At 49.2% G+C, this 25,579-nt stretch overlaps 2 protein-coding genes across 2 annotated transcripts; both read right to left on the bottom strand.

Annotated features, from left to right (window-relative positions):
- Positions 1-1,070: 1,070 nt before the first annotated feature.
- Positions 1,071-9,565, bottom strand: LOC310646693 (hydroxysteroid 11-beta-dehydrogenase 1-like protein A). The gene is made up of 6 exons (XM_083373338.1): positions 9,355-9,565; positions 6,483-6,613; positions 4,717-4,828; positions 3,265-3,450; positions 2,322-2,465; positions 1,071-2,234 (listed from the first exon to the last, which is right to left on the bottom strand). Exons 1-6 carry the CDS (start codon positions 9,434-9,436, stop codon positions 2,020-2,022), a joined length of 870 nt encoding a protein of 289 aa, XP_083229464.1. The 5' UTR covers positions 9,437-9,565; the 3' UTR covers positions 1,071-2,019.
- Positions 9,566-11,621: 2,056 nt separating this feature from the next.
- On the bottom strand, positions 11,622-25,160 carry SIRT4 (sirtuin 4; the record flags this gene model as incomplete). Its single annotated transcript, XM_083373941.1, has 4 exons — positions 11,622-13,285; positions 13,673-13,861; positions 21,445-21,739; positions 24,652-25,160. The coding sequence occupies 3 exons, from the start codon at positions 25,158-25,160 to the stop codon at positions 13,712-13,714; spliced, it is 954 nt and encodes a 317-aa protein (XP_083230067.1). The 3' UTR covers positions 11,622-13,285; positions 13,673-13,711.
- Positions 25,161-25,579: the final 419 nt, after the last annotated feature.

The raw sequence follows: 25,579 nt of genomic DNA, 5'->3' as shown, positions 1-25,579 counted from the left end.
GCGCCAGTTGTGGCCCTATCTGGACCGAGATGCCCTACGCACAGTCACTCATGCACTTGTGACCTCCCGGATAGACTACTGCAACGCTCTCTACATGGGGCTGCCCTTGAGGACCACTTGGAGGCTTCAGCTGGTGCAGAATGCAGCCGCGCGAGTTGTGATGGGGGTCTCCCGATACTCCCATGTAACACCTCCGCGAGCTGCATTGGCTTCCGGTTGCCCTCCGGGTGAGATTCAAGGTGCTGGTGATGACCTATAGAGCCCTAAATGGCATGGGTCCGGATTATCTTAGGGAGCACCTGCTGCCAGCATCAACTTCCCATCGTTCTGTGCGCTCCCACAGGGAGGGCCTCCTCAGGGTGCCACCGGTCAGGGAGTGCCGGCTGGCGGCCCCCAGGGGGAGAGCGTTCTCAGTGGGCGCGCCTGCCCTTTGGAATCAACTGCCTGTGGAACTCCGGATGGCCCCCGACCTTCGCTCATTTCTCCGGGACCTAAAAATCTGGCTATTTGAGTTAGACGGCCTGGACTGAGGGATTTTAAGGTTTTAAATTTTATACTCTTTGGGGGCTATTAGTTTAATTTTATTTTAATTTGTACATTGCACTGTTTTAATTTGTCCTGTAAACCGCCCTGAGTCCCCCGGGAAAAGGGCGGTATATAAATCGAAACAAACAAACAAATAAATAAAAAAAAATGGCCTGGGTGGATGGAAAAGGCTGACCAGGTTACCTGGATGTCCCCAGAGGCTGTCAAGGTCAGTTAAAAGGTTTGTGAGAAATGAGACTCTGTTGTGGGAGGGGCTTTCAGACTGTTTTAATTGCAAACTGGCTCAAAAACGTTCCTGAAATTTTGCAATTTTAAAGTGGAGAAAGCCTTTCTGCGACTGCAGGGCCCAGAGATCACCCTCGGCCCTTGCTGAGTGAGCTAGAGCAGAGTTCCCCAAACTTTTTGGCTTTGTGGATAGGGGGAAGGGGGGAGAGAGGGGATGCTTCCGTGCCAGCAGGGGGGAATTACGTGCATGCGCACGCAGCTCCCTTTGCGCAAGCCGCGGACCCTCACTCAAGGCTTGCACAAGTGAGGATTCCGGAGCCCTGTTCCCAACAGCCCACTAGTGGACTGCAGCCCCAGGGGTTGGGGACCCCTCAATCAGCCATTCTGGGCCACAAGTCTAGCGATTTATGGTTACAGTGATAACAGAACAAGGATAGAAGATGCTGCTGTTGGTTTTGCGGTAAAAAATAAAAATAAAAATTGGTGCAGCTCAGGAAAGCACATCCGGTAGGGATCTTTACACAAACAGTTTAATTTTCTAGGTTTCTCCAGCACAGTCTTCCCATAATTTGAGTGCATGAGATGGGTTTGCACCCCTCTGTGTTCAAAAGGGATCGGCTCCGCTGCAGTTTGATGTGTTGGGTGGATCCAGCTTTTGCATTACATGGGTGCAAACTGCATTGATCTATTTGCATTGGGGAGCGACCCAGGAAATACAGCGTGTGGCTTTATATAAATAATGATACCTGTGGTAGATTTGTTGTAGGGGTTAAAAGCACGAGTAGTTTTGTTTCCTTTCTCCTGTTTAGTCCAGGCTACTAACGGGATGCTGCAGCATGTCCACTACGGGTGACTTCCTTTACTAAAATACTTCCTTTACTAAATACCTACTACGGGTCCCGCTTCTTATCTTTGCCATGAGTACAGATTGTATATTCGGTAAGTATTTGGTTCCAGATTCCCTTACAGGGCGTGGAAAAATTGGGCACCCGAGAAGCGCTGGATTTGCTGTTGTGTTTTACACAATGCTGCATCTGGATAAGAGGCCAGGATTCCAACTCCTGTGCCGGAACAAAGGTGAGCTAAGGAAAGAAGTGTGTGTGTGTGTGTGGGGGGGAGAATGGCATCATTTTGTCCATTACTATCCTTCCTACAGGGTGGGGTCTTTCATTTTGTTTCCCCTGCAAGCAGTCCCGATCTTTGGCAGACACGGATGGCAGTGCTGGATGGTCCTTTGAGCCAGGATTTTTAGAGGATGTTCTCCAGTCTGTAGGCGTAGCCGACTGTTTGATCCAGGAGGTTGGGCAGCAGCTCTCGGAAGAGCAGAGTGGGCTTCAGGGCCCAGTAAGGATAGAAGACCTCACGGTAACGCAACACTCCGCCCTTCACAATCTTCTGGGCGCACTCTTCTTTGGGACTCGGCCTATGGGAGATTTTGTTGCCCACAGCCTTCACGGCATTTTCTACAGAAAAGAGAGTCAAAAGTGGGTGGTCAGCCCAAGAGGAGGGTGCTGGGTTTGGGCAAGCGAAAATTCCAATGTGTCACTCACCGGTGTCAATGTAGCCCAGCACAGCCACAGTGATGGGCAGATCTATCTTCCGCAGGCGCAACTCGGTGCGCAGCGAGGTGAAGAATCCTTCCACGGCAAACTTGGCTGCCGCGTAGGGGACGCTGAAAGGACTCGGAACACGTCCTAGGAGGGAGAGGGAGGGGTTGGCGTGGAAAGAGGAACTGTTTATCCCCAAAGCTTGTTCCATTTCCTCCTCCTCCTCTCAATCTCTCCCCCAATGGTACTCTCTTCCATGTCCAATTTAATACAGGTAGTCCTTGACTTAGGACCATAATGGAGCCTGCCCATCAGGCTCAATTTTGCAACCTTTTTCACAGCAGTCATTAAGCAAACACTGCAGTCGTTTAGTGAACCAATGGTTTGCTATGGGCCTGGTTTTGCAGAAAATCAGAAGTGCCAATTTTGGGCACTGTCTTGATTGAGAAGTGATGGTTGTGTGGAGTGGATTTCTATGGAGATTCTCAGTCATCCAGGTCATAGTTACTCCAAAGATGTCTTTTTCAGGAGGCAACTGGACTTTCTTTGTTTTTCTTTGAAGGCGTTTCTCTTCTCAGCCAAGAAGCTTCTTCAGCTCAGGCTTCAGGGCTGAAGAAGCTTCTCATCTTCAAAGAAAGTCCAGTTGCCTCTTGAAAAAGCATCTTTGGGATATGGAGTGGGTGAGATCTTCAGGAAGAGACCAGAAATTTGGAGAGCAAGAGACCATGAATGAAGGGGGCAACAGAAGGAAGACAAGGAAGGATGGGGTGCAAGAAGAGAAAGGGATGAGGAATTGGAGTGGCTGGTGCTGGGGTGACACTTGGAAGCAAATGGTCATCAGAGTGAGAACTGGTAGGACCACGTGCAGGAGATCTGTCAGCATGAATGAATGCCCCCACTGGGGGATCCACTCGTGTGCCAGCCTGTTGAGGATTGCAGTGCCTACCACTCATGGAGGAGATGGCTACGATGTTCCCCTTAGATTCCAGCAAGAGGTCCATGGCAGAGATGGTTAGCTGGACATAGCTGAAGAAGTTCACATTCATCGACGTGATCACCGACTCAATTGTTCCTTCGAATGGACCAAATGAGGTTCCGCCAACGTGGTTCAGAACCAGCTGGTCGAGACCTCCTAGAGGAGAGAAGGACACACAGGCAAATCACAAAAGGCAAACTGTTCTTCTTTTTCTGGCGCTGGCTTGCTGCCCACCCCCACCCCCCCTTGGAGGGTGTCTTCCAGCACAGAGCCCCGGGCAGGGCAGCTGGGCATGCCGAGGCTGCAAAGGGGCTGGATCCTGACATCACAGGTCAGCAGGAGCTCCAGCCTGGAGGAAGCCTAGTACAGGCAAAGGTTGGTCAGCCAGGCCAGCACAGGGCAAGGCATTGGGAGACCTTGGGTCTTAAAGCCTCTGTAGGGCCAGGAGCCATCCTTGCTTTTCCTACTCACTTTACTGTGTTATTAAATACATCCATTTGGAATGCCAGGAGCCCTGATGGCCCAGTGGTCAGAATGCAGCATTGCAGGCAAACTCTGCCCACTGCCAGGAGTTTGATCCTGACCAGCTCAAAATCAACTCAGCCTTCCATCCTTCCGAATTTAGTAAAATGAGGACCCGGATTATTGGGGGCAATATGCAAATGATGCTGACGCTGAGTGGTGTAAAGGACTATGGGGTGGCATATAAGGAAGCCCTATTGCAGGGGTAGGCAACCTCGGCTCTTTTATGACTCGTGGACTTCAACTCCCAGAATTCCTGAGTCAGCATAGCTGACTCAGGAATTCTGGGAGTTGAAGTCCACGAGTCATAAAAGAGCCGAGGTTGCCTACCCCTGCCCTATTGCTATTGCTATTAAGCAGGGGATTGGACTAGAAGGCCTCCAAGGCCCCTTCCAACTGGTCTGTTGTTCTGTTATTCATATTGCCCAATATTGGTGGCTAACTCTGGATTCTAAGGGCCGCTTGTGACGCAGAACACATGAAGCCCTTCTGACAAACACTTGAAACCAAACATGTCTCTGTGCACAGCCCTGAAGCCCAGAAAAAGTGTCCCCAACAGGAGCACCGCAAACATTCGAATTGCTTGTTGCCTTTCAAAGATGTTGCCCCTTTGCTGCACGGATTCTCTCATTCTGGAGGAGTATATGGAAATAGGAACTTTCTGGGCGCTCTTCTCCATGCAGGAAAGGAGGGGAAAGCAAAGTCCGGTGGGGGGAGGACTTTTATAGAGAGGAATGGATGATGCTGGGAAGGGCAGGGAGAGCCCTAAGTTCACTGGGTGGATGGGATAGGTAAGGGAAGCTGAATACAGCCTTGCACACAGAGCATCCAATTCCTCAATCTCTCTCCTCCCCCCCCCCACCCCCATGCACAAGATGAAATGCAAAATGTCATCTTTACCCAACTGGGCTTTAGTTTCTTCAATAACCTTCTGGGCAGCAGTCAGATTGCCCATGTCTGCAACCACATAGTGGGCAGAACTGGCACCCAGCTCTTGGCACTTCTGCATCACCTGGAAGGAAAAAAAGAAGGCAAAGGAATGAAAAGGACTCACAAGAACCAGGGTATCCACAGTATGTGGTCAAAAAAAGTTCTCCAAAGCACCTGAGGGCAGGACAAGGAGCAACGGATAGAAACTAATCAAGGAGAGAAGCAACCTAGAACTAAGGAGAAACTTCCTGACAGAACAATTAACCAGTGGAACTGCAGAAGTTGTGAATGCTCCAAGACTGGAAGTTTTTAAGAAGAGATTGGAGCTATTTTGTCTGAAATGGTTTAGGGTTTCCTGCGTGAGCAGGGGGCTGAAGACCTCCAAGGTCCCTTCCAACTATTCTATTCTATTCTGTTCCGTTCCATTCCATTCTGTTCCGTTCCATCTTTATTCTATTGTGTTCTGTTCCATTCTGGTCCATTCCATCTTTATTCTACTCTACTCTACTCTACTCTACTCTACTCTACTCTACTCTACTCCACTCCACTCCACTCTCCACTCTCCACTCTCCACTCTCCACTCTCCACTCTCCACTCCAATCCATCTTTATTCTATTGTGTTCTGTTCCATTCTGGTCCATTCCATCTTTATTCTACTCTACTCTACTCTACTCTACTCTACTCTACTCTACTCTACTCTACTCTACTCTACTCCACTCCACTCTCCACTCTCCACTCTCCACTCTCCACTCCAATCCATCTTTATTCTATTGTGTTCTGTTCCATTCTGGTCCATTCTATTCTATTCTATTCTGTTCTGTTCTGTTCTGTTCTAGTCCAGTCCAGTCCAGTCAAAATGATAGCCATGACACAGCAGTTGAATCTCTGCCAATCTTAATATTAGGATGAAATCAGAACCATTTGATGGACAACGAATTAGAAATGTCAAACATTAATATGGCATATTGTATATGCTAACTGCGCCAAGATTATTGCATGCACAAAAATGGAAGAATAATGAAATAAGGTAGGAAATAGGTTTGTAATATTGATATGAAACTGACTAGCTTGGTCATGGAAAAAAGGAAGGCTTTTTTTGAAAGCCTGGAAACCTTATGTGGACTGTTTGTTGAAAGATAAAGACTAAACTTGATGCTTTATGGACTGGGCATTAAAAAGGGTTAACTAGGAAGGTGAGGAAATTTAGACGGCAACTACGAAAGGGTGGAAATCCCAATTCTGTGTTTTCTTTTTTTTAATTTCATTTCCTATACCGTCTTTGTTTCTTTCCTACTACCGCCTTGTGGGTTCAAGAGCGGCTGGTCAGATCCATGGCTGCCAACGGGGTTGAGTTTCGTGCCTCTTTTAAGGCCCCCTCCCCGCCCCTTTCCTGAAACCGAAGTTCATTGTTGCTCAGGGCGCCCCTCCAGAATGCCTGGAAGGGGGGGCGGCATCGGGGTGCCCCAGCAAGCAGGAAGGCAGCCGCCCCCGCCCTGAAAAGCAGAGGAGCGGGATTCGCACCAGGTCCCCGTTTGAGACCGAAGCTAGCCAGGGAATGTCTCGCCAGCTTCAAACGTGGGCGGGGGTTCCCTTTCCCCCCGCACCCCCCACGGGAAAGTGGTGCGGTTCTTTGCGGAGCTTGGGCTGCGAGGAAGAGGAGGCGGCGGCGATCCGTGCAGGGCTGGCGGTCCTGTTCAGAGATGACCGGGCTTGGGTTGGGGGTTCCTGCTGCTTACCTTCTGCAGCTGTTCCTCCCTCCGGGAGGTCAGCATGAGGTGGGCGCCCATTCGGGCAAACTCGTAGGCCATTTGCTCCCCGATGCCCGAACTCGAACCCGTCACCAGCACGCGCATCCCTCGCACCATCTCTGCGGGCAGAAGAGCAGACGGACGGCCCGTGGGTTCCCCTCTCCACGGCCGGAGAAAAGGCTTCTTGCCGAAGGTCTTTTAGCTAAGGGAGGAGGTCCGCCCACCCCACCCGCCCCGCGTTGATCTGCTGCCTTCAGCTTGGGGGTGGGTGGACTAGAAGACCTCCGAGGTCCCTTCCAGCCCTGTTTTGCTTTTCTGTGTTCCCCTGCGAATGTTTTATTTTTATTTTTTATTTTATTTTAATTCCATTTATATCCCGCCCTTCTCCGAAGACTCAGGGCGGCTTACAAGCTTAGCAGTAGCCTGCTTATTAGGGCTTTCACACACACCCCCCCCAAGCGGCATTATTACAAAGTCAGCTTATTGCCCCCAACAATCTGGGTCCTCATTTTACCTACCTCGGAAGGATGGAAGGCTGAGTCAACCTTGAGCCTGGTGGGATGCGAACCTGCACTAATTGCAGGCAGCTGGTGTTACTTAAGGAGGCATTAGCCCACTGCTCCACCAAGGCTCAATGTTCTCTGTTCCCCCAGCCTTCGCTGCTTCCGACTCTAATGGGAACCAGTTTTGATTAATTTGTTGTGTCGTCTAGAAGGGATGGTTCTAGCTGTTCTAGCCCCTCCCTGGGCAGGAAAGGGAATAAACGGGCAAATAAGTAGTCAAGGGACTGACAGCATTATCCCTCCGCCCCCCCCCCCCACACCACGATGGTGTCACTGCGGGTATTTTTATTTTTAATCCCATTTATATCCCGCCCTTCTCCAAAGACTCAGGGCGGCTTATAATCTAAGCACAATCAATGTGCTTAGCAATAGCCTTCATTCTATGTATATGCCTGCTTATTAGGGCTTTCGGGGGGGGGGCAGCAGCATTATTACAAAGTCAGCTTATTGCCCCTGACAATCTGGGTCCTCATTTTACCTACCTCAGAAGGATGGAATATGCCTCGGTTTTGTTTATTTTTACCTGATGTTTACCATGCTTCAAATGAACCACGGTTCATCGCCCTCTGATAGGGAAGTATTAATTTATTCCCTGACAGATGGACCCTTACTCGATTCCCTGCCCAGAGCACGCTTGGCTCCCTGCTCCCTCTCTGGGGGCGTTGCTTCCAAGAGCCCCCCCTCCCCATTCCCTTCACTCCACCCCCTTCATCGGGGATAAAGGCCGTTTGGGACCTGTCAGCAGTCTGCTGACCCCTTGCCAGCCCCCATCGAAGTGAGGCTGCCAAAAGTCCAGCAGGACAGCCACCTCCAGCCAGGAGTGGGTTGGCCGGAGAAGTGGGGAGGGCATTTTGGCATAGAGAAAAGCCACCTGCCCCCCCCCCAAGAAGAACAAACAGCCCTCCACTCAGTGGAGGGGGGGTGTCCTCAGTCGCCTCAAGTGCCAATAGGAGCAGGGCAGCCCCCCCCTTAACCTAATCGCTTGTGGAGCAAGCTGATGGCAGAGAGGGTGGAAATTGGTCTCTCTCTCTTTCTTTGGAGAAAGCTGATTGTCTGGTTTTATCCACTTGATTACTTCTTCTTTCCTTGTAAGGTTAATGGCATCTTTTCTCAGTCCCAAATTCTACTCTTCCCCACCCCACCCACCCCATTTCTCTCCCCAGATTGTGCGCTGGCTAAAATTCCCAGCCCAGTCAACTTTAAAATATATGGACTTCAGCCCCAGCACCTATTTCTGCAATTGGTTCCTCCACGGGCCAGAGTTTCTCAACTTGTGACTTTTAAGATGTTGGACTTGAACCCCCAGCATTCTCTTGGCCAGCGCGTTGCCTGCCTCAACCTGGGTCTTTCTACACACTTCTAGCATCCATCTGAATGCCAAATGGAATATTACTGCCCACCAGCTACACTTATGTATCAGGGATGCTCAGCTTCCCACCCTGTGAGCGAGAATTGCAGGTAGGGATTGCAGAACTGCGAAGGTGGTCCCCTGCCACCACCCTGAGCCACTTCAAAGTCTGTCTGTGCTGCTGCTTCGGGGTGGGTGGGTGGGTGGGGGCTTACCCAGGTGCCCTGGAGCTGCGCAGAGGTCAGCTTTCGCTCAGCCTCATCCGCAAAAGCAGCTCCCCATCTCTTCCTCTGATGTGACCTGCCAGACATCTGGGACACCTGTCTAGTCTTGGGCAACAGATTCCATTAGCGGAGGACACCAGAGTCTGCTACCGGATTCCTGCTCCCACAGCCGGTCCCACGTGAGCAGAGAATCCAGTGTGTGGCACCTTTTGCTATGGGGGCTCAGATGGAGCTGAAATGCAAAGCTGATGCTTCAGGCTCTGCTGTCAGCCTTCCTGGTCTCCATCCTGCCCCTTCCCCAATCTGAAAGCAGATTTTCTGGTAAGCCGTTTCCCCTGGAGAGGTCTGAATGACAGGAGGCACCATCACAGAGAGTAAGAGATGCTCGCCCCGCCCCATCAGTGGTGTTCAGGCAATGGGCTTAACTGGATGGATGACGGCTGCCGCACTTGCCTGTGCTCAGCTGGGTTCTGCGTGTGTTGTGCGACCTCAACCCACGTCGTTAGTGTAGAGGTCCAGCACATTGTGAGAACACGGGGAACACCCTCCTGGAGAGACTGACCACCTTCTTCACACCTTGCCTGCGGGAGTTTCACCAACACTTTCCCCCTCCAGGAAAGCCCATTCTTTTCCGTTAAATGGAAAAAGAATAATTAAAACAGAAAAAGCAGAAGGACAGCAATGGCCTAGGATCCCCCCCCCCCCGTGGGATCTACCCTCCTTACCTGGAGAGAAAGTTTCTTGCGGGTAGAAATAGTAGGCGCCGAGCCCGATCAGGACAGGGACCAGGATCTTGAAGAGCACCATGACCAGCTTCTGAGTGCAGTCATTAAGCTGCACACGCTTTTTCTTTGCACGCTCAACACAAAGTTCAGAAATACAGGCTTTCCAGCTCTGATGAAAGACACTGAGTGGCACCCAATCAGGGCTTGGCCCAGGTGGGATGGTGCAGGCGACGCGTCATCTGCTGACTCAGGTTCCTCCAGGTCTCCAGGACGGAGAGATTGGCAGTCATCCCAAACAAATATTACGGCGATTTCAAAAGTTGCATGATGAGGTTTTTTGCCAAGAGACTTTTGGCCAAGGATTTACATTCCTGCATGTGTAGAAAGCACGAGCACGGCAGAAGTCCCGATACCAGCAATTTCCCAGCGAGAGAGGAAGGTTTCTGGGCCAGGATCAGTGGACAAAATTTATGGGTTTGGCTCGCTATAACTCCCAGAAACCTCTGTAGAATAATAAACTCTAAATTTCAATTTGGGACTTAACAACCACAATTGAAACACAAAATTTCTGTTGCTAAGCGAGACAGTTGTTAGGTGAATTTTGCCCCGTGTTATGACCTTTCTTGCCACAGTTATTAAGTGAATCACTGCAGTTGTTAACAGAGTTAGAAATTGAAAGTGGCTTTCCCGTTGACTTTGATTGTCAGATCACAAAAGGTGAGCACATGACTCCAGAACACTGCAACTGTCATAAATATGAGCCAGCGGCTAAATTTTGATCATGTGACCATAGTGATGCTGCCACGGTCATTAAGTGTGCGAAAAACGGTTTTAAGTCACTCTTTGCAGTGCCGTTGTAACTTCAAAGTCACTAAATTAAGTGTTGTGCATTGAAGACTACCTGTATACCGTAACTCCTGCCCACAGGGTTCCAATATAAAAGGAAATATAGATGAGGGAGAAGGAAAATGTGAGAACTCACACTCCCTCATCTAGATATGTCATGCTGGGATGGAGCTGAATATTTGAATATCTGGGAGGATCAAATGGAAACTGCAAGTGGGAAAGCTGGTCTTGTGCCAAGAGGCAAGAGGAAAAGATTCAGGTTTTCCTGCTGCCTGGTGTGGAAGACTTAACAGACTTTGTGCCTTTGCATTTATTCTTGAATTTCTATCCCACCCTTCATTGGAGATGGGGCAGCACCTCTGATTTTATCTTAGGCTCCTGGGAAGCAGAGCCAGAGTGGGGCCAAACTGAACCCAAGATTCCCCCCCCCCTCAGTTCAGGCCCACCACCATCTCCTGGGAAAGGTCAGTCTGAGCAGACCGGATGCTCCGATCAGTCCCCAAATCCGGGCTCCTTTCCTGCTTAGAGCAAGGAAGGGCAGTGCCACCCCTTATGATCAGCACCCCTTTTGGTCCCTGGCAAGCTGGGGAGACTGTCGGATGCACTGTGGGAAGAACAAGCCATGGACACAATGTCAGAATCCATTTATATCACATTTCATAAATGTATAGGTAGAACATTGTGCTTATTCTGGGGATTCTGCCATCTCTCCGAGGGGGGGGGAAGAGGATGGTTACTTAAGGCGATCTTCAAACAACAGGGAAACGTTTGAACTGGGGGAGGGAGGGGGAGACACAGATCTGGATTGCATCTTCATTTACAACTGAAAAAAGAAGAAACAATAACAATAAAAACAAGGAGTTCCCTTTCCCACGGAAGGGCCTGACACCTAAGTAAATGATGGGAGCCTGACCAAATGGATGAGGGGAGGGGCTGAAATGGGAATGCTTTATATAGGATTGAAATGTAACTTTGTTAGATTCTGTCTTGTATTGCCACAATCGATTCCATCCTAGTAAACATTTTCCTTTTGGATTAAACTTGCATCCAAGAGTTCTTATTTCCTAAGATGTGGATTGTGGTGGGTCCTGACACACAACACCTTCCCCAGCTGCACAAAACCCGAAAGGTACGTGGCAAGGGAAAACCAGGCGCCAGGCAATGCACAAATGGGAAACACTGAAATGGGGAAGCCTGTTTGACAGTAATTTGGTGATCACTGATGCTAAAGTTATTTTAAAATAAAATTAAAATAAGCATGAAAATGGTAAGAGAACACCTATCTGGCCTTGACGAATATAAATCACCAGGACCTGACAGATTACATCTCAGAGTTCTGAAAGAGCTGGCAGATGTTATGTCAGAACCATTGCACCATATCTTTCATAAATCCTGGAGCATGGGCCGGGGGAGGGGGGAATACCAGGGGATTGGAAAAGGGCTGATGTGGTTCCCATCTTCAAGAAAGGTGTGTGTGTGGAAGTTTCCTGGGAACAGACCCAGGAAACTACAGACCAATCACTCTAACCTCAATACCTGGGAAGATCCTAGAAAAGATAATCAAAAAAAGAGATCTGCGAACAACTAAAAGCAAACCAAGTTATAACTAGTAGTTATAACTATTATAAAAGTTATAGCTATAGTTATAACTATTCTAAAGTCTTTTGCGTGAAAAGACACCCAGCAACGCCCCCATCGGTCAGTCCTTTCAGCGTCTCTCAGCTCCTTCTGCAATCTCTGCCTCTTCCACCGAGCCTTTTTGAACAGTGAAAAGCCAGAGCTGCATTTGTGCCTTTTGATTCCAAAAAAGCAAGAAAAACTAAAGTCTGCTCTCCTCCTGTTCCACGATTCTGCACAAATCCTCTTTCTCTGCAATCAGCCCTCTTTTCCTCTTGTGTACCCTGCTGGTGTATGTTTAAGTGAGTGAAATTAGATCAAAGGTCCTGAAATAGTCCAGCAGGCATTTCTTCATCTTGTGCTACCATTTATTTGAATTACTTAAAAAGAGGAAAGTCACTTTGCATGTTGCTTTTAAAATCAACAAATCTATGGACTGTAATAAAAGAGCTTATCGTATCATATTCACATGTAGCCGAGTCCTGTGACTTTTCTGTGCTTCTGAGGAAGACAAGATTTCACTGAAACGGATGCTTTTATTCACCCCCCCAAAACAACAACAACAACAGCAGCAGAGCCGGTGTGCAGGAGAGGCACAGTTCAATGTCATGGACACCCAAAGGTTGCAAAAGGCCCTTTGGGTGGTTTGTTTGAGAAGACTAACAGGCCCACTTTTTAGAGCACTAAAAAGAGAAAATACTGCCCAGTTGAATCTATGATTTGCTATTGAACCGTGGGCTGAGAGTAGACACGGCCTGCTGGCCAGCCTTAATAGCCGAAGTGAGACAAGACAAAATCCAGGTTTTTCCTGTTCCCTTTGGCTCAGTCTTGCTTGGATTTCCAGAAAATGGATTTCACAAACTGCTGGTTGGTTGGGAGAGGCCAAAGCTCTCTGAGTGAGATTTTTTCCCTCTCCACTGGCTTTAAGTCTTGATACTAAGATGATGAGTCATGATAACAGCTGGAACCCAACATGTTTACATCGGAAGGAGGGAAAAACAGTTTTGAGAGAAGAGGAAAGCGGGAGGGTTTCCATGGAGAACCTCTTCTAGATAGAAGATGATACCTCTTGGCATTTTGGCCAATGAAATGGCTTTCTGAACAGACAACCCTTTGCAGATGAGAACCTGGTGGCAGCAGAGAAGACAGGTAGTCGTCAAAAGCCAACAGCTGAACTCACACACCTTATGAGGTCAATGGTGGAGACAGTATGTTGTATGAGCCTCCTAACTCAATCTTGGGGCAAGAGAGAATACTGCATCCAATTTTGGTCACCACAGTGCAAAAAAGAGCGCAGAGAAGAGCAACAAAAATAAGGGGACTGGCGGCTAAACCATATGATGGACGACTGATAGAACTGGGTACGTCCTATTTAACCATGAGAAAAATTGAGGTGGTATGATGGCAGTCCTCCAGTTCTTGACAGATTGTCACAGGGAGAAGAGGATTCACTTGTTCTCCAAAGCACCTGAGGACAGGACAAGAAGTAACAGGGGAAGATCATTAAAGAGAGATTCAACTACCGTAGGACCAAAGAGAAACTTCCGATCAGTGAGAACAATGGAATAGCTTGCCTCCAGAAGTTGTGGGTGTTTCATCACTGGAGGTTTATCAAGGAGACATTGGACAGCCTTTTGTCCAGAATACCATAGGACCTCCTGTCATGGGCAGGATTTGGACTAGAAGCCCTCCGAGGTCCCTTCCAATCCTATGATTCCATGTTCTGTGTTTTTACAAAGCTCTTTCTAGGCCGTAGACAACTTTACCAGCTTCAATTCTTCTGGTATCTTGGTGGTATTTCACTCAGCCCCCTGGACCTCAAACCAGCCCACTTCAACAGCATCCCCACAATTACCCTTGAATCTTTACTGGTCTGGATGCCTCATCAGCTCGCTCAAAGGAGAATTGAAGGCAGCAGTGCCCCACAGCGGGAGTTCAGCTTGAAAGAAGCTAAGGAATCGGCCCGCGTGGGGCCAATGTTAACAATGGCCATCGGCAGCTTCCTGTCCCGGGCAGCAAGCGCAAATTTGTAAGCCGAGAAGACCTGCCAGACATAAAAGAAACATTTGTCAGATGAAGTGAAGCATATGGCTGACAAGCTCTCCCTAATGGGATGCCCTCTGGATGTGCTGGCATACGACACCAAGACTCTCAGCCAGCACAACCTTGGGCCAATTGCGGTTAAGGATTAGGCCCGTGGTGGCGAACCTATGGCACGCGTGCCACAGGTGGCATGCAGAGCTCTCTCTGTGGGCACACGAGCTGTCGCCCCAGTCCTAGCCCTTCAGCTGGGTTTTATAAAACCTTTTCACTTTAGGCCTCCGCTGTCGTGTGCAAAAGAAAAAAAAAGGTTAATCAATCAAGGAGCCTTGGTGGAGCAGTGGGCTAATGCCTCCTTAAGTAACACCAGCTGCCTGCAATTAGTGCAGGTTCGCATCCCACCAGGCTCAAGGTTGACTCAGCCTTCCATCCTTCTGAGGTAGGTAAAATGAGGACCCAGATTGTTGGGGGCAAAGCTGACTTTGTAATAATGCCTCTTGGGGTGTGTGTGAAAGCCCTAATAAGCAGGCATATACATAGAATGAAGGCTACTGCTAAGCTTGTAAGCCACCCTGAGTCTTCGGAGAAGGGCAGGATATAAATGGAATTAAAATTAAAAAAAATCAGTTTCCACTTCTCGCTGGAAAAAAAAGATCTCGCAAAGTTGGGATTGATTGAACTTTTTAGTCCCACCCAGTCTGCCGTTACCACTGCAGCCACACCCACCTAATGGGCCACACCCACCCATTTGGCCACACCCACACAATTGCCCACACCCACCCGGCATCCAACGATACATAAGTGGGTTTTGGGTTGCAGTTTGGGCTCTCAGTCCCTAAAAGGTTCGCCATGCTGGCTGAGAGATTCTGGGAGTTAAGGTCCACACGTCTTAAAGTTGCTGAGTTTGAGAAACACCAGATTAGATAAGCAGGACTTGGGGTACATGCGAGGGTGTGGAACATGGATTAAGAGACCTAGAAGACAGTGTTGCAGGTAAACAAAGTAGCCTGCTACTTCATTTGTAGATTTGTAATCAGCAGACGGGCTAAGCCAGGTTTTATTGAGTAACAATAAATATTCTGGATCAAGCTCATTGTGCTAGTGATTTAATTCCTTGTTAAGACACTTGCGCTGGTCTGTTTAAGCGAATTTAGTCACATTTAACGGCCCTTTCCAGATAGTGAACTCGTAAAGTACCTGGTTCATCTGAAATACCTTTATTTTGCATGTAGGAGAAGATTACAGCAGAGAAGGTGTGGTCAGGTGAAATCTGGATGGTACTTTAAGGTCAAAAGACAGTAACAGGATTACTGTCCGCATGGCTTGTGTTCAGATGTTACAATGGAGGATGGAACACAAGGGAACAAGGAGAAGGAGGAAGTCCAACCCAGAAGGGGTGGATCCTAGTACAGTATCATGAGCAGGATAGGAAATACATCACAAAGGGGAAGGTACTGGCAGGCCCAATTAACATATTATAATTTCCCAAAACAGCCACGTGGTGGCAGTACACTCCCTGTCTGGTATTTCATAATACCACCATATAAAATCCCATAACGGTAGTTATGGAAATGCAAATACACGTTTGTGGTTTGTAGTTGTCATAAAACACCTAAGAAATATAAGTAATAAATCTGAGAAATATATATAAAAATAAACATGCATACATATAAGACATGAATCTGAGAGATACAAAATAAACATGATATATATGAGGCATAAAACTTGAGAGGTATAAGAAGGAAACATGCATCCATATAGGACATAAAACCTGAGATATATGAAGTAAACATGCATACATAGTGCAATAATAAGAACTGCCATTTCAGGCTGAGGTTTTGCTTGTTGCGTTCAAGACCTGAAAGACAGTGGCGTAGCGTGGGGGGTGCAGGGGGGGCCGGCCGCACCGGGCGCAACATCTGGGGGGGGCGCGCTCGCACTCGGGAGGGATGGAAGACCCGCCGAAGCGCCCTTCGCGCGGCTGGAGTCCCACGGGGGGGATCCGGGCCTGAGGCACACTCGGGGAAGCAGCAACTCACAACCAGCTACTCTTGGGGGACGGAGGCACAAAGCCGGCCAGACAGGGCTCGGAGCCATCCCAGACCACAGCTGCACTTCCACCTTTCCCAGGGCGGCCCCCGCAGACGGAGCGCAGTGCAGGGCACCAGCATGCCCCACTGCCAGAGAAGCGCCCGCCGGTGCGGCCGCAACTCCCTCACCCCGCGGCAGGTGGCGGCGGCGTAGCGGGGCTTGCGAAAAGCGGGGCGGTCGGTGGCGGCTGCTCCCGGCGCCGGGCAAGGGCAAGCAGGGCAAGGTCGCTCCTGCTCAAAAGCCAGAGTTCAGCGGCTGGCGAGGCGCTCGCGCGGGGCTCTCCCGGGGCTGGCGGGCCGAACGGGGACCGTCCTCCCCCTCTCCGCGCTAGAGCGGTCCCCGCGGTGGCGGCCCGGCGCACATGGCTGAGGGGGCGGCAGTGGCGGGAGGGGGGTCAGAGGAGCGAGCCGAGCTCTCCCGGGGCAGCAGGTGCGGGCTGGTGCGGCTCCAGGCTCAGCCGCAGCTCCGGCCAAGGGCTGCCAAGCTCACGGAGCGTCGTGCCGGCCCCCTCCCTCGCTCCCCGCGCCCGGATGCACCCCCGGCGGAAGCCCCGGCCAGCCGCGGTGCATGCCTGAGCGAGACGGGCAGCTGCGCTGGCGGGTCCCGCTCTCTTCCAGGCATCAGAGGTAAGAAAGGGACGGTGGCGCCCCCAGCCGCCCCCCCCCGCCGGCTCCGAAGCGGAGGCTCCGCTGCGCCGCCTGCCTCCTGGCATGGCCTCGGGTCCCGGCGCTTCTGCCGCACGTGAGGGAGGGGATGCCGGACCTTCCCCCTTTTCCCGGGGGAGGCGTGGGTGGGGGGTGCGGCGGACGCCCAGGATGCGGGGCTCCCTGCGGCAGACTCGAGTGCTAAAATCCACGGGTTAGGGGGCGCAAATTACTTGCCTTGCCCTGGGTGCTGACAACCCACGCTACGCCACTGCTGAAAGATATAAAAAAACATGCATATATATATATATATATATGTGCAACAATAACAATTGCCTTTTCAGGCTTCAATAGTCTGGATCAGGTTGAAGGCACTTTTCTTCTTGAAGGCAGGATTCAACAAGTCTTCAAGAGGCAAAAGCAGGACAAGTAATGCGATGGTCTGGTGAAAGTTTTGGTGCCTTTCGATTCTTGAGCTCGTTGGTCGTTAAACAGAACAAGGTCTCTAACTTGAAGATTGAAGTTAATATGAGACGTTTGTGACTGGAGCGTGACTTTGTTGCTCTCCGCCATGCTGCTCCCCGCCATAACTAGAAGCAGGGTTGGATACAGGTGGTTGCTGTGTATTGCCTGGAAGTGGATCAGGATGCATAGCTGTATCATGTTTGTCGCTATCGGATTCTGTGCACTTGACAAAGGCTTTACAATTTTTAGCAAAATGGCCATATGAAGCACAGCACCTGTAGCATATTCATCCCCACCAGCTGAATCGCTCCATTTAGGAGGAGATGGTACAGGATGTGAGTTGCCACCACCTGAATCACTTCATAGAGGAGGTGATGATACAGGAGGTGAGATGTCCGTCTTTCTTGTAGACACAGCTCCACGTGAGTCTCTTGTGTTGAGCTGCTGTGTTACCATACCTTGGTGATGGTGATGGAGCAGGCACACTGGGTTGCTTTGAAGAAGAGGTGTAGGCCCTGACAGGCGTGGGACTTCTGTGCTGTTTGTGGGAAGCAAAGCTGACACGCCTGTGTTTTGGCGTTGAGGAGGTATAGGTCCTTGCAGTTCTGGGATGACTGTGATGTTTGTAGGCAGTGTGGAAGATGGCTCTGCATTGTTGCAAACATTATGCTTTAACATGTATTCACTTGTGCGTTCCATCAGATCCTTCACTTCTGTTGGGATGGAGCACTCCACATCGGTGTTTTTCTTTGTTGTTGGTTCGTAGACCTTCAACTTTGCTAAAGCAGCCGCTCGTTCTTTTTCTATTTCCAGAATTTTTATTTGGGCCTCTTCCTCTGCTTGACGGACTTTTTCCTGTGCTTCCATCTCTGCTTGATGGGCTTTCTCCTGTGCTTCCTCTCTGCTTCCTGTTTGGCAAAGGAAGCATGTACTTTCTTTGCTTCTAGGTGTGCACGTGCCTCTAGTAGCTTGTGATATATCGTTGAAGCCCTGGAGCGAGAGAATCTAGCAGAGCGTACTGTGACTTTAGGTGATGTGGTTCTATGGGACCTGGTCTCCTGAGGTTCAGCAATACGGATTTTTGCCTTATTCTTTGCATCTTGCACTAGGAGATCTCTTTGCTGGTTCAGATCCTCAATTTTGGTTAATTCTGCTGAGGAATCATCTACATTAGAGTCATTCAAAAATCTATGTATTTTGTAGACAGCCGCTGGTAACGTTCATAAGCTGCAGATAGGCGATCTATAGAGTCTCTTAATACAGCAGGATTACTATCAAGACTGAGCAAAATTGTCATGGCGTGTGCGGTTCTGTCCCATAGCTCTGACAGATTACTGGAAAATTCACCCTTAATTGCCTCATAATTTTCTCTCAGTATCTGGGTTAGTTTTATTATACACTTGGGTCTTAGAACTTCTTGGTGCAAATCAGGGTTGTCTGGTTGAAGTAGCTCTTCTGGATCAATGAGACACTCTGCCATGGCTAAGACAGATGCAGAAAATTTCCTAGATATTTTGACTAATTTGACGAACTTCACTCTTTGACCACCAGGGGGCGCCTTCTGTGGGGTTAGAGACTTCAGGGAAGTTTGCCCTTTGACCACTAGGGGCACCTTCTATGTGGTTAGGGACTTCAGGGAAATTCACCCTTTGACCACTAGGGGCATCACCCCTTGACCACTATAGGTCGCTGTTTGGATGCAAGACTGTTATTGTCTCTAGCTTGAATTTGGACACAAAGTGAGGCAATTGTTCCTTCTTATGACCACTAGTCGTGAGCCGGTCTGGAACTCTTGAGGGACTTCCTGTCCATATTAAGAGGACCAACCGTAGGCTATAAAACTGTGTCTGACGAAGGTTAATTTGCTCTTTGTTCCTTGTTTGTAGCTAGAGTACAATAAATCACTTGCTTATCCAAATAAAATGCTTGCATAGCTTGCTATAAGTGTGAATCAAAGTCTCTCTGTGTATACAAGCTTTCACATGCGTTTCAAATTTGCAGACAGTTTAAGCGTTTCAGTTTGGCCACCAGGAGTCGCTGCCTGCCTTAACATAAATCCAAGCTGGCCCCTTTGTCTGGCACATTCCAAGGATGGGGGCCCTTCTGACTGAGCAGCAACCAAGAGTTTGGTTACTAGGCAACTAATTGTTTTATTGCTTCTTTTATTGTTGTTTCTCAGCAATCTTTATTGCAAAAAAAATTGCTAACTGGCAAACTTTTTTGTTTGAGCAAAATTCTAAAAACAATGGCTATCATTCAATGCCTCTCTCTCTGTATAATAACACCCAAGCTTACAAGCTGTTGCATAGCTTGCATTCTGGAAGGTGGGTTCTCCTTCACTGAAGTGCCAGTTACCAGGGCAACAAATTACTTTATTGTTCCTTCATTGCCACTTAATAGTTTAGCCAGAGAGGAAGAGTTTGTTTTCAAAGGTAAATCTCTAAGCCTTCTAGTGAAATTTGAGAGAAAGACAATTTTGGAAGACAGGCAGCAAAATTCTAAACTTTCTTTTGGTTTCACAAGACTTGAAGATTACAAACAAACAGTCTCTTTGCAATTAAAACATGGAACATTCAAGCAATCTGTCTGAGTGAGCAGAAGCTCATTTCCTTTTCAAAGCTTTTCCAAATCACTTTAAATCACTAGAAATCCAATGGCAAATGAGGCAGTAAGATTTTAACAGGCCTTTTGGCTGGCTTTCTTAGAGAGACAGGAAGAAACAAACAGTTCACAGAAGCTTAATCCTGAAAACACGGCTCTGCCTCTTACAGAGTCAGCTTTCTTACTGTAGGCATGCACATTTAGAAGCAGATTTTAGGAATTGAAGCACGTTTTCTAACTGAACTTTAAACTTGATTGCAGTAAACACACGCAGCCAGTAAGAATTAATTGCTATCTTTGACTTCTTACTCATAGACAACACACACAAAGCAGCCAGTAAAATTGATTGCTGTTATTTAACTTAAGCTTTGCAGATAACATGCATACACAATAGATTACAGGGAGTAAAATTAATAAATGTCTTTTGACTATTCTGGATCAAGCTCATTGTGCTAGTGATTTAATTCCTTGTTAAGATACTTGCGCTGGTCTGTTTAAGCGAATTTAGTCACTTTAACGGCCCTTTCCAGATAGTGAACTCGTAAAGTACCTGGTTCATCTGAAATACCTTTATTTTGCATGTAGGAGAAGATTACAGCAGAGAAGGTGTGGTCAGGTGAAATCTGGACGGTACTTTAAGGTCAAAAGACAGTAACAGGATTACTGTCCGCATGGCTTGTGTTCAGATGTTACAATGGAGGATGGAACACAAGGGAACAAGGAGAAGGAGGAAGTCCAACCCAGAAGGGGTGGTTCCTAGTACAGCATCATGAGCAGGATAGGGGAAGGTACTGGCAGACCCAGTTAACATATTATAATTTCCCAAAACAGCCACGTGCTGGCAGCACAATAAAAGTTACTCAAGTATGACCGTGAAATTCAGTTAAAGATTAGACTGAACCCCGTTTCTCATAGCTTCTCATGCCTTGTTCTAGCGAGGACCACTGGCAGAAAGAGTCAGCAAGGGGTGGGGTGGGGTGGGGCTTGAGGCTGTTATAGCAGGAAGGAGGGAATCAGATAGACAGAAACAGTCACCAATGTGCCGGGGTTAGGATGACTAAAGATTGGCACAATTTGGAAAATAGGTAAGACCCACTATAATGCTCAGAACCAGGACTGCATTCCTGTGACATTGCCTTAGCACCCTCAAAACATCAGATTTCCAAGACAAAGCTCTAGATCAGTGATGGTGAACCTTTTAGAGACGGAGTGCCCAAACTGCAACCCAAAACCTACTCATGTATTGTCGGGTGCCGGATGGGCATGGCCCATTGTGTTGGTGTGGGCCATTGGGTGGTTGTGGCCTACTGGGTGGGCGTGGTCCATTGGGTGGGCGTGGCTGTGGTGGCAACGGCAGACTTGGTGGGACTAAAAAGTTCAATCAATCAATTCCAACTTTGCGAGATTTTTTTTCCTGCGAGAAGTTGAAATTGATTTTTTTTTTGCACACGGTGGCGGAGGCCTAAAGCAAAAAGTTTTTATAAACCCAGCTGAAGGGCTATGACTGTGGTGACGGTGCGCATGCCCACAGAGTGGGCTCTGCATGCCACCTGTGGCACCTGTGCCATAGGTTTGTCACCACGGCTCTAGATTAATGTCTCCATTCACCCCATCATCTAACTAGAGGGTGATACAGTCCAGATTTTGGGGAGCCCAACCTGTTTTAGAGACCCTGAGTAGCTTTAGTGTCTCACAGATCATCCATACCCAGGCTGGAGAAGGCTGAGACAGCCTGCACGGTGACACCCCCTTGCCGGGCATCTCAGAGGCAGATTTGCACACGTACCTGCAAGGAAGACCCGGCCACGAGGACTGCATCGGACTCCTCAAGACGCTGGTACACCAAGTCCACTTTCTCCTTGCACACATTGTCCCCAAAGAAAGTCACATCTGGCTTGAGGACCCCACCACATTTGCTGCACGACGGGACACGGAAGTGGCGCACCTGCTCTTCTGTCAGAAAGACATCTCCGTCAGGGGCCATGCCGTGGGCCTCAGCTGTCCACGTGGGGTTCAAAGCCTCAAAACGTTCCTGGAGTTGCTCGCGGGGGACCTGGGTCCCACAGCTGAGGCACACAACCCTGTGGAGAAAGAGGCTTTGAAGGCTCACCAAAGAGGTGGAATTCTAAGCCGGGGGGGGAAAGGAAGGGACCCTCTTGCGATTCCTAGCAGCTAAGCCCCCCTCCCCCACAATAGAACATAAGAAAATGAAATGAGAAAATGGAAAAAGAATTTGAGGTCAATGCTTCAGGCGAGACGTTTAGGCCAGGGAAAAGGGTATTATTCTTTTTTTCCTGCTGCAAGCACTTCCTGGGAACTAAAATGCCTGTAGGGGGGTCAGCACTGTCTGGCTCCCCACAGGCAGCAAAAGGCTTGGAACTCTGCCATGGAGGGACAGGATCAGACCCCACCAGCCCTCTGGCATTCTACCCAGAAGACGCCTCTGAGCCGAGCTCAGCTGCTGCTGACTTCAAGGACGGATGCTGCTGGGTTGTCTTCTTTGCAAGAGCACTGGTGGGTTTGCCTTGCTGCCCTCTGCCTCGCTCCAGGACCCTTTTCAATTTTGCAGCCCAGCAGAAATTTCTCAGATTCGCTCCTGGCCTCCCTCCAAGTGGTGATCAGGCCTGACCCCCACTTAGTTTTCAAGCCCAGAGAAGGTCAGGGTCCCAGGCTGAGTGAATATGGAAGAACAGGAGAGACCTCACACCCAAACCACAAAATAAAGCCATGATTCATGATGCTGGCTGGGTTCCCAAAACACCTTGTCAGGAACACACAACTTCCATTAGCTCAAGGAAGATCTGGTGGGATCCTGAGGCCCACACTTGCCAACGGGGGGCAGGGGGTACTTGGGGAAGCCTCCCAAGGTATGCCAGCCTTTGACCCAGACTCTTCAAGGGCTGCAGAAAGGAGGTTATTATCTGTGCTTTGCAGACCATAATTTAGTTGGGTGCAGCCTTTCTACTCAGTTATAAATCTTGGTTTTACGGGCCCACAATGGGCTGGATTCATATCACATGTGAAGCTGAATTTGAGCCAAATCAATGTCATCCTGGGCATACTAGATGCCAAGTCTTCCTTCTTAGATGAGGCATGGGCATTGCAACCGATGCCAGCTCAGAGGTGTCCCCTCGATCACTCCTTTTCTGTAGCTGTGCCACGCTAGGTCCTCACTGCTCAAAATACGAAGGCAATTCGGAAATAAACCTCCATTTGGTTATCAATGACACTCGCAGATACAGAACTTTTATTATGCACATTGGAAAATGACAACATTGCATTGCTTTTCGACATAATCGCCATTCAAATTGAGGCACTTGTTGTAAGGCCTTACAAAGTTTGAAATTCCTTAGTACAAGTCACTCGGCACCAAATCTGGGCTATGGGGTGGTGGTGATCAAAAACATCCCAACGGAACTGCTTCAAAAGTTCTTGGGTGCATCTAGAGGTGTGTGGGCGAGCATTATTGTGAACCAACACCACACTGGAAGTCAGCAGGCCCTGACGCTTGTTATGGATGACTCGTCTGAGTTTTCATAATGTTTCACAGTAGACTTTTGAACTGATGGTCGAACCATGCTCCATGAACTTCACTAGCAGTTACTCCTTTGGCATCTTCACATTTGGCGGGATTTTCTACGGCACCACTTCTGGTGTGGTGTTCACGATAATACTCGTCTGCACACCACTAGACGCACCCAAGAGCTTTTGAAGCATTCCGTTAGGATGTTTTTTATCATACCCCCCCTAGCCCAGATTTGGCGCTGAGCGACTACTACTAAGTAATTTCAAACCTTGTAAGACATTATGACAAATGCCTCAATTTGAATGGCGATTATGTCGAAAAGTAATGTTGTAGTTTTCTAATGAGTACAATAAAAGTTCTGTATCTGAGAGTGTCTGTCATTGGTAACCCAAGGGGGTTTATTTCCGAATTGCCCTCGTACATTTAATAATCTATCCTTATTTCATGGGGGCTGTGAAGGACTCTTCTGGAGAAAGCCTCTGCCATCATGCCTGGCTGGGAACCATGGAAGTCCCTCTCTGCTCAGTCTGGAGGACAGGCAAGGCTAAGCTCTCTAAGCGCCCCCCCACACACACTGTTGCAGAGTCATCCCTTGCTTCCTGCTGGCCCCAGATCCCCTCCCACAAGCCCTGAAGTCCCATTTTCTTCCTGGCCTTTGCAGCTTTTTGATTTTGGTGACTTTTCTGTTATGAGATAGTTAAAATCCATCCTGGACAGTCAAAAGAACATCAACAAATCATGAATTAACAGATTCTACTCCTGCAGTCTTGGCATATGATGGCTGCCAAAACGGCTGTGCTGTTTTTCCCACGTTAGAAAGCAGCACAAAGCACTACTCTGCTTCCTCTTTTTCTAACACTGGGGATGTTCCCAATACAGTTTAAAACGTTGCCGCCTATAAATTCTTCTTCCACTTGATTCGTTTTGTATCATATCAGAAAAACGGCTCCTGCATCCCCCCCCTTCTCCTTGGCAAAGGAACCTGTGGGGTGAGCAGGATATGTCTGCTCAGGCTGGCAAGACGACGCTTGTTCCTCGCAGACTTGCACACCCCATGGATATTATAACAAATGGCTAGCAGTTGCAGCTATGTGCAGGAGGATCGTGTCCTCCATCACCCAGGAAGGCAGCAGGAAGAATTGGCCGGGGGTGCCGGAGGGCGAGCTGCTGCCCACTCTGGCTGCTGCTGCTGCCCACTCCTGCAGAAATGCTGGAGAGCTGTCAAAGACCCACCAAGCTGGCCAAATTGACCATCCTAAACGCTGTCCCATTTCGAGTGGGGCTGTCCAGAGGCTGCGTGACTTTCAGCCCAAGGGAAGCCATGCCCCCCCCCCCAGCTTTCAGCTGCACACAGGCCCATCACCACAGGGCCAGGCCAGTGCTGGGGCCTGAAATGCAGATGTTCTGGGCAGTTGCAATGCCATGCACTTTCCCTGTCAGGCTTGGTGCCCCCTTCCCCTTGGCCACCTGTGTGTGCAGCCATGCAGCTCAGTCATGCGCCGACTGCCAGCCTTGGCATGGAGGGCGTCCACGTTCTGGGTCACCAACCAGTGCAGCCTCCCCTGCTGTTCCCAGCTGCTCAGAGCCCGGTGTGCGGCGTTGGGCTGATGGGAGGAAAACTGAGGCCACCCCACAAAGTTCCTGGCCCAGTATTTCTGCCGGGCTGTGGCACTGCGGAGAAACTCGGTGTGCTGGATGGGCCGTCGGTCAGACCGGGCGTAAAGGCCCACGCCTTCAGAGCGGTAGTCCGGGATGCCGGATTCAGTGGAGATTCCTGCTCCAGTCAAGACAAAGAGCCGCTGGCAGTGAAGAACAAACTTCTGGAGTTTTTCTATTGCCCCAGCGTCCGGAGGGGGGCTGGCTGGAACAAAAGCCAGGGAGGGGGCAGCCTGGGGCACAGAGGCATGGGAGGCCCAGCAGTGGAGTCCAGGAACCGGCCGTCCGCCCCAGCCTTTCAGGGTTGGAAGAAACTTCATCTGAGGAAGACAGAACAGGTGGGGGGGAAAAAAACAAGGTTCCAAACTATTCAAGGACACATTTTTTGCCCCAGACATTTTTTACAGCCATGGTGGTTTAGAGTGCAGCATTGCAGGCTAACTCACTGCTCACTCCAGGAGTTCGAACCTGACCGGCTCAAGGTTGACTCAGCCTTCCATCCTTCCCAGGTCGATAAAATGAGGACCCAGATTGTTGGGGACAAATAGGCTGACTCTGTAAACCGCTTAGAAAGAGCTCTAAACACTGTGAAGCGGTATATAAGTCTAAGTGCTACTGCTCTTCCTTTCCCCCTTCCTCCTTCCCTCCCTCCCATCCATCCATCCATGGTATGCAGTGGTCAGAATGCAGCATTGCAGGCAGACTCTGCCCACTGCCAGGAGTTCAAGCCTGACCGGCT

This window comes from Vipera ursinii (assembly GCF_947247035.1).
Source record: "Vipera ursinii genome assembly, chromosome: 14".
Taxonomy (NCBI): domain Eukaryota; kingdom Metazoa; phylum Chordata; class Lepidosauria; order Squamata; family Viperidae; genus Vipera; species Vipera ursinii.
Note: the sequence above shows the minus strand (reverse complement) of the source record. Positions and strands in the feature narration are given on the sequence as shown.

Coding starts and splice junctions, on each gene's coding strand:
- LOC310646693 (XM_083373338.1), bottom strand. CDS start 9,436: ATGGTGCTCTTCAAGATCCTGGTCCCTGTCCTGATCGGGCTCGGCGCC. Junction 4,829..6,482: donor GGGAGGAACAGCTGCAGAAG/GTAAGCAGCAGG, acceptor TTTTCCTTCCAG/GTGATGCAGAAGTGCCAAGA. Junction 2,466..3,264: donor AGCCATCTCCTCCATGAGTG/GTAGGCACTGCA, acceptor TCTCCCTCCTAG/GACGTGTTCCGAGTCCTTTC.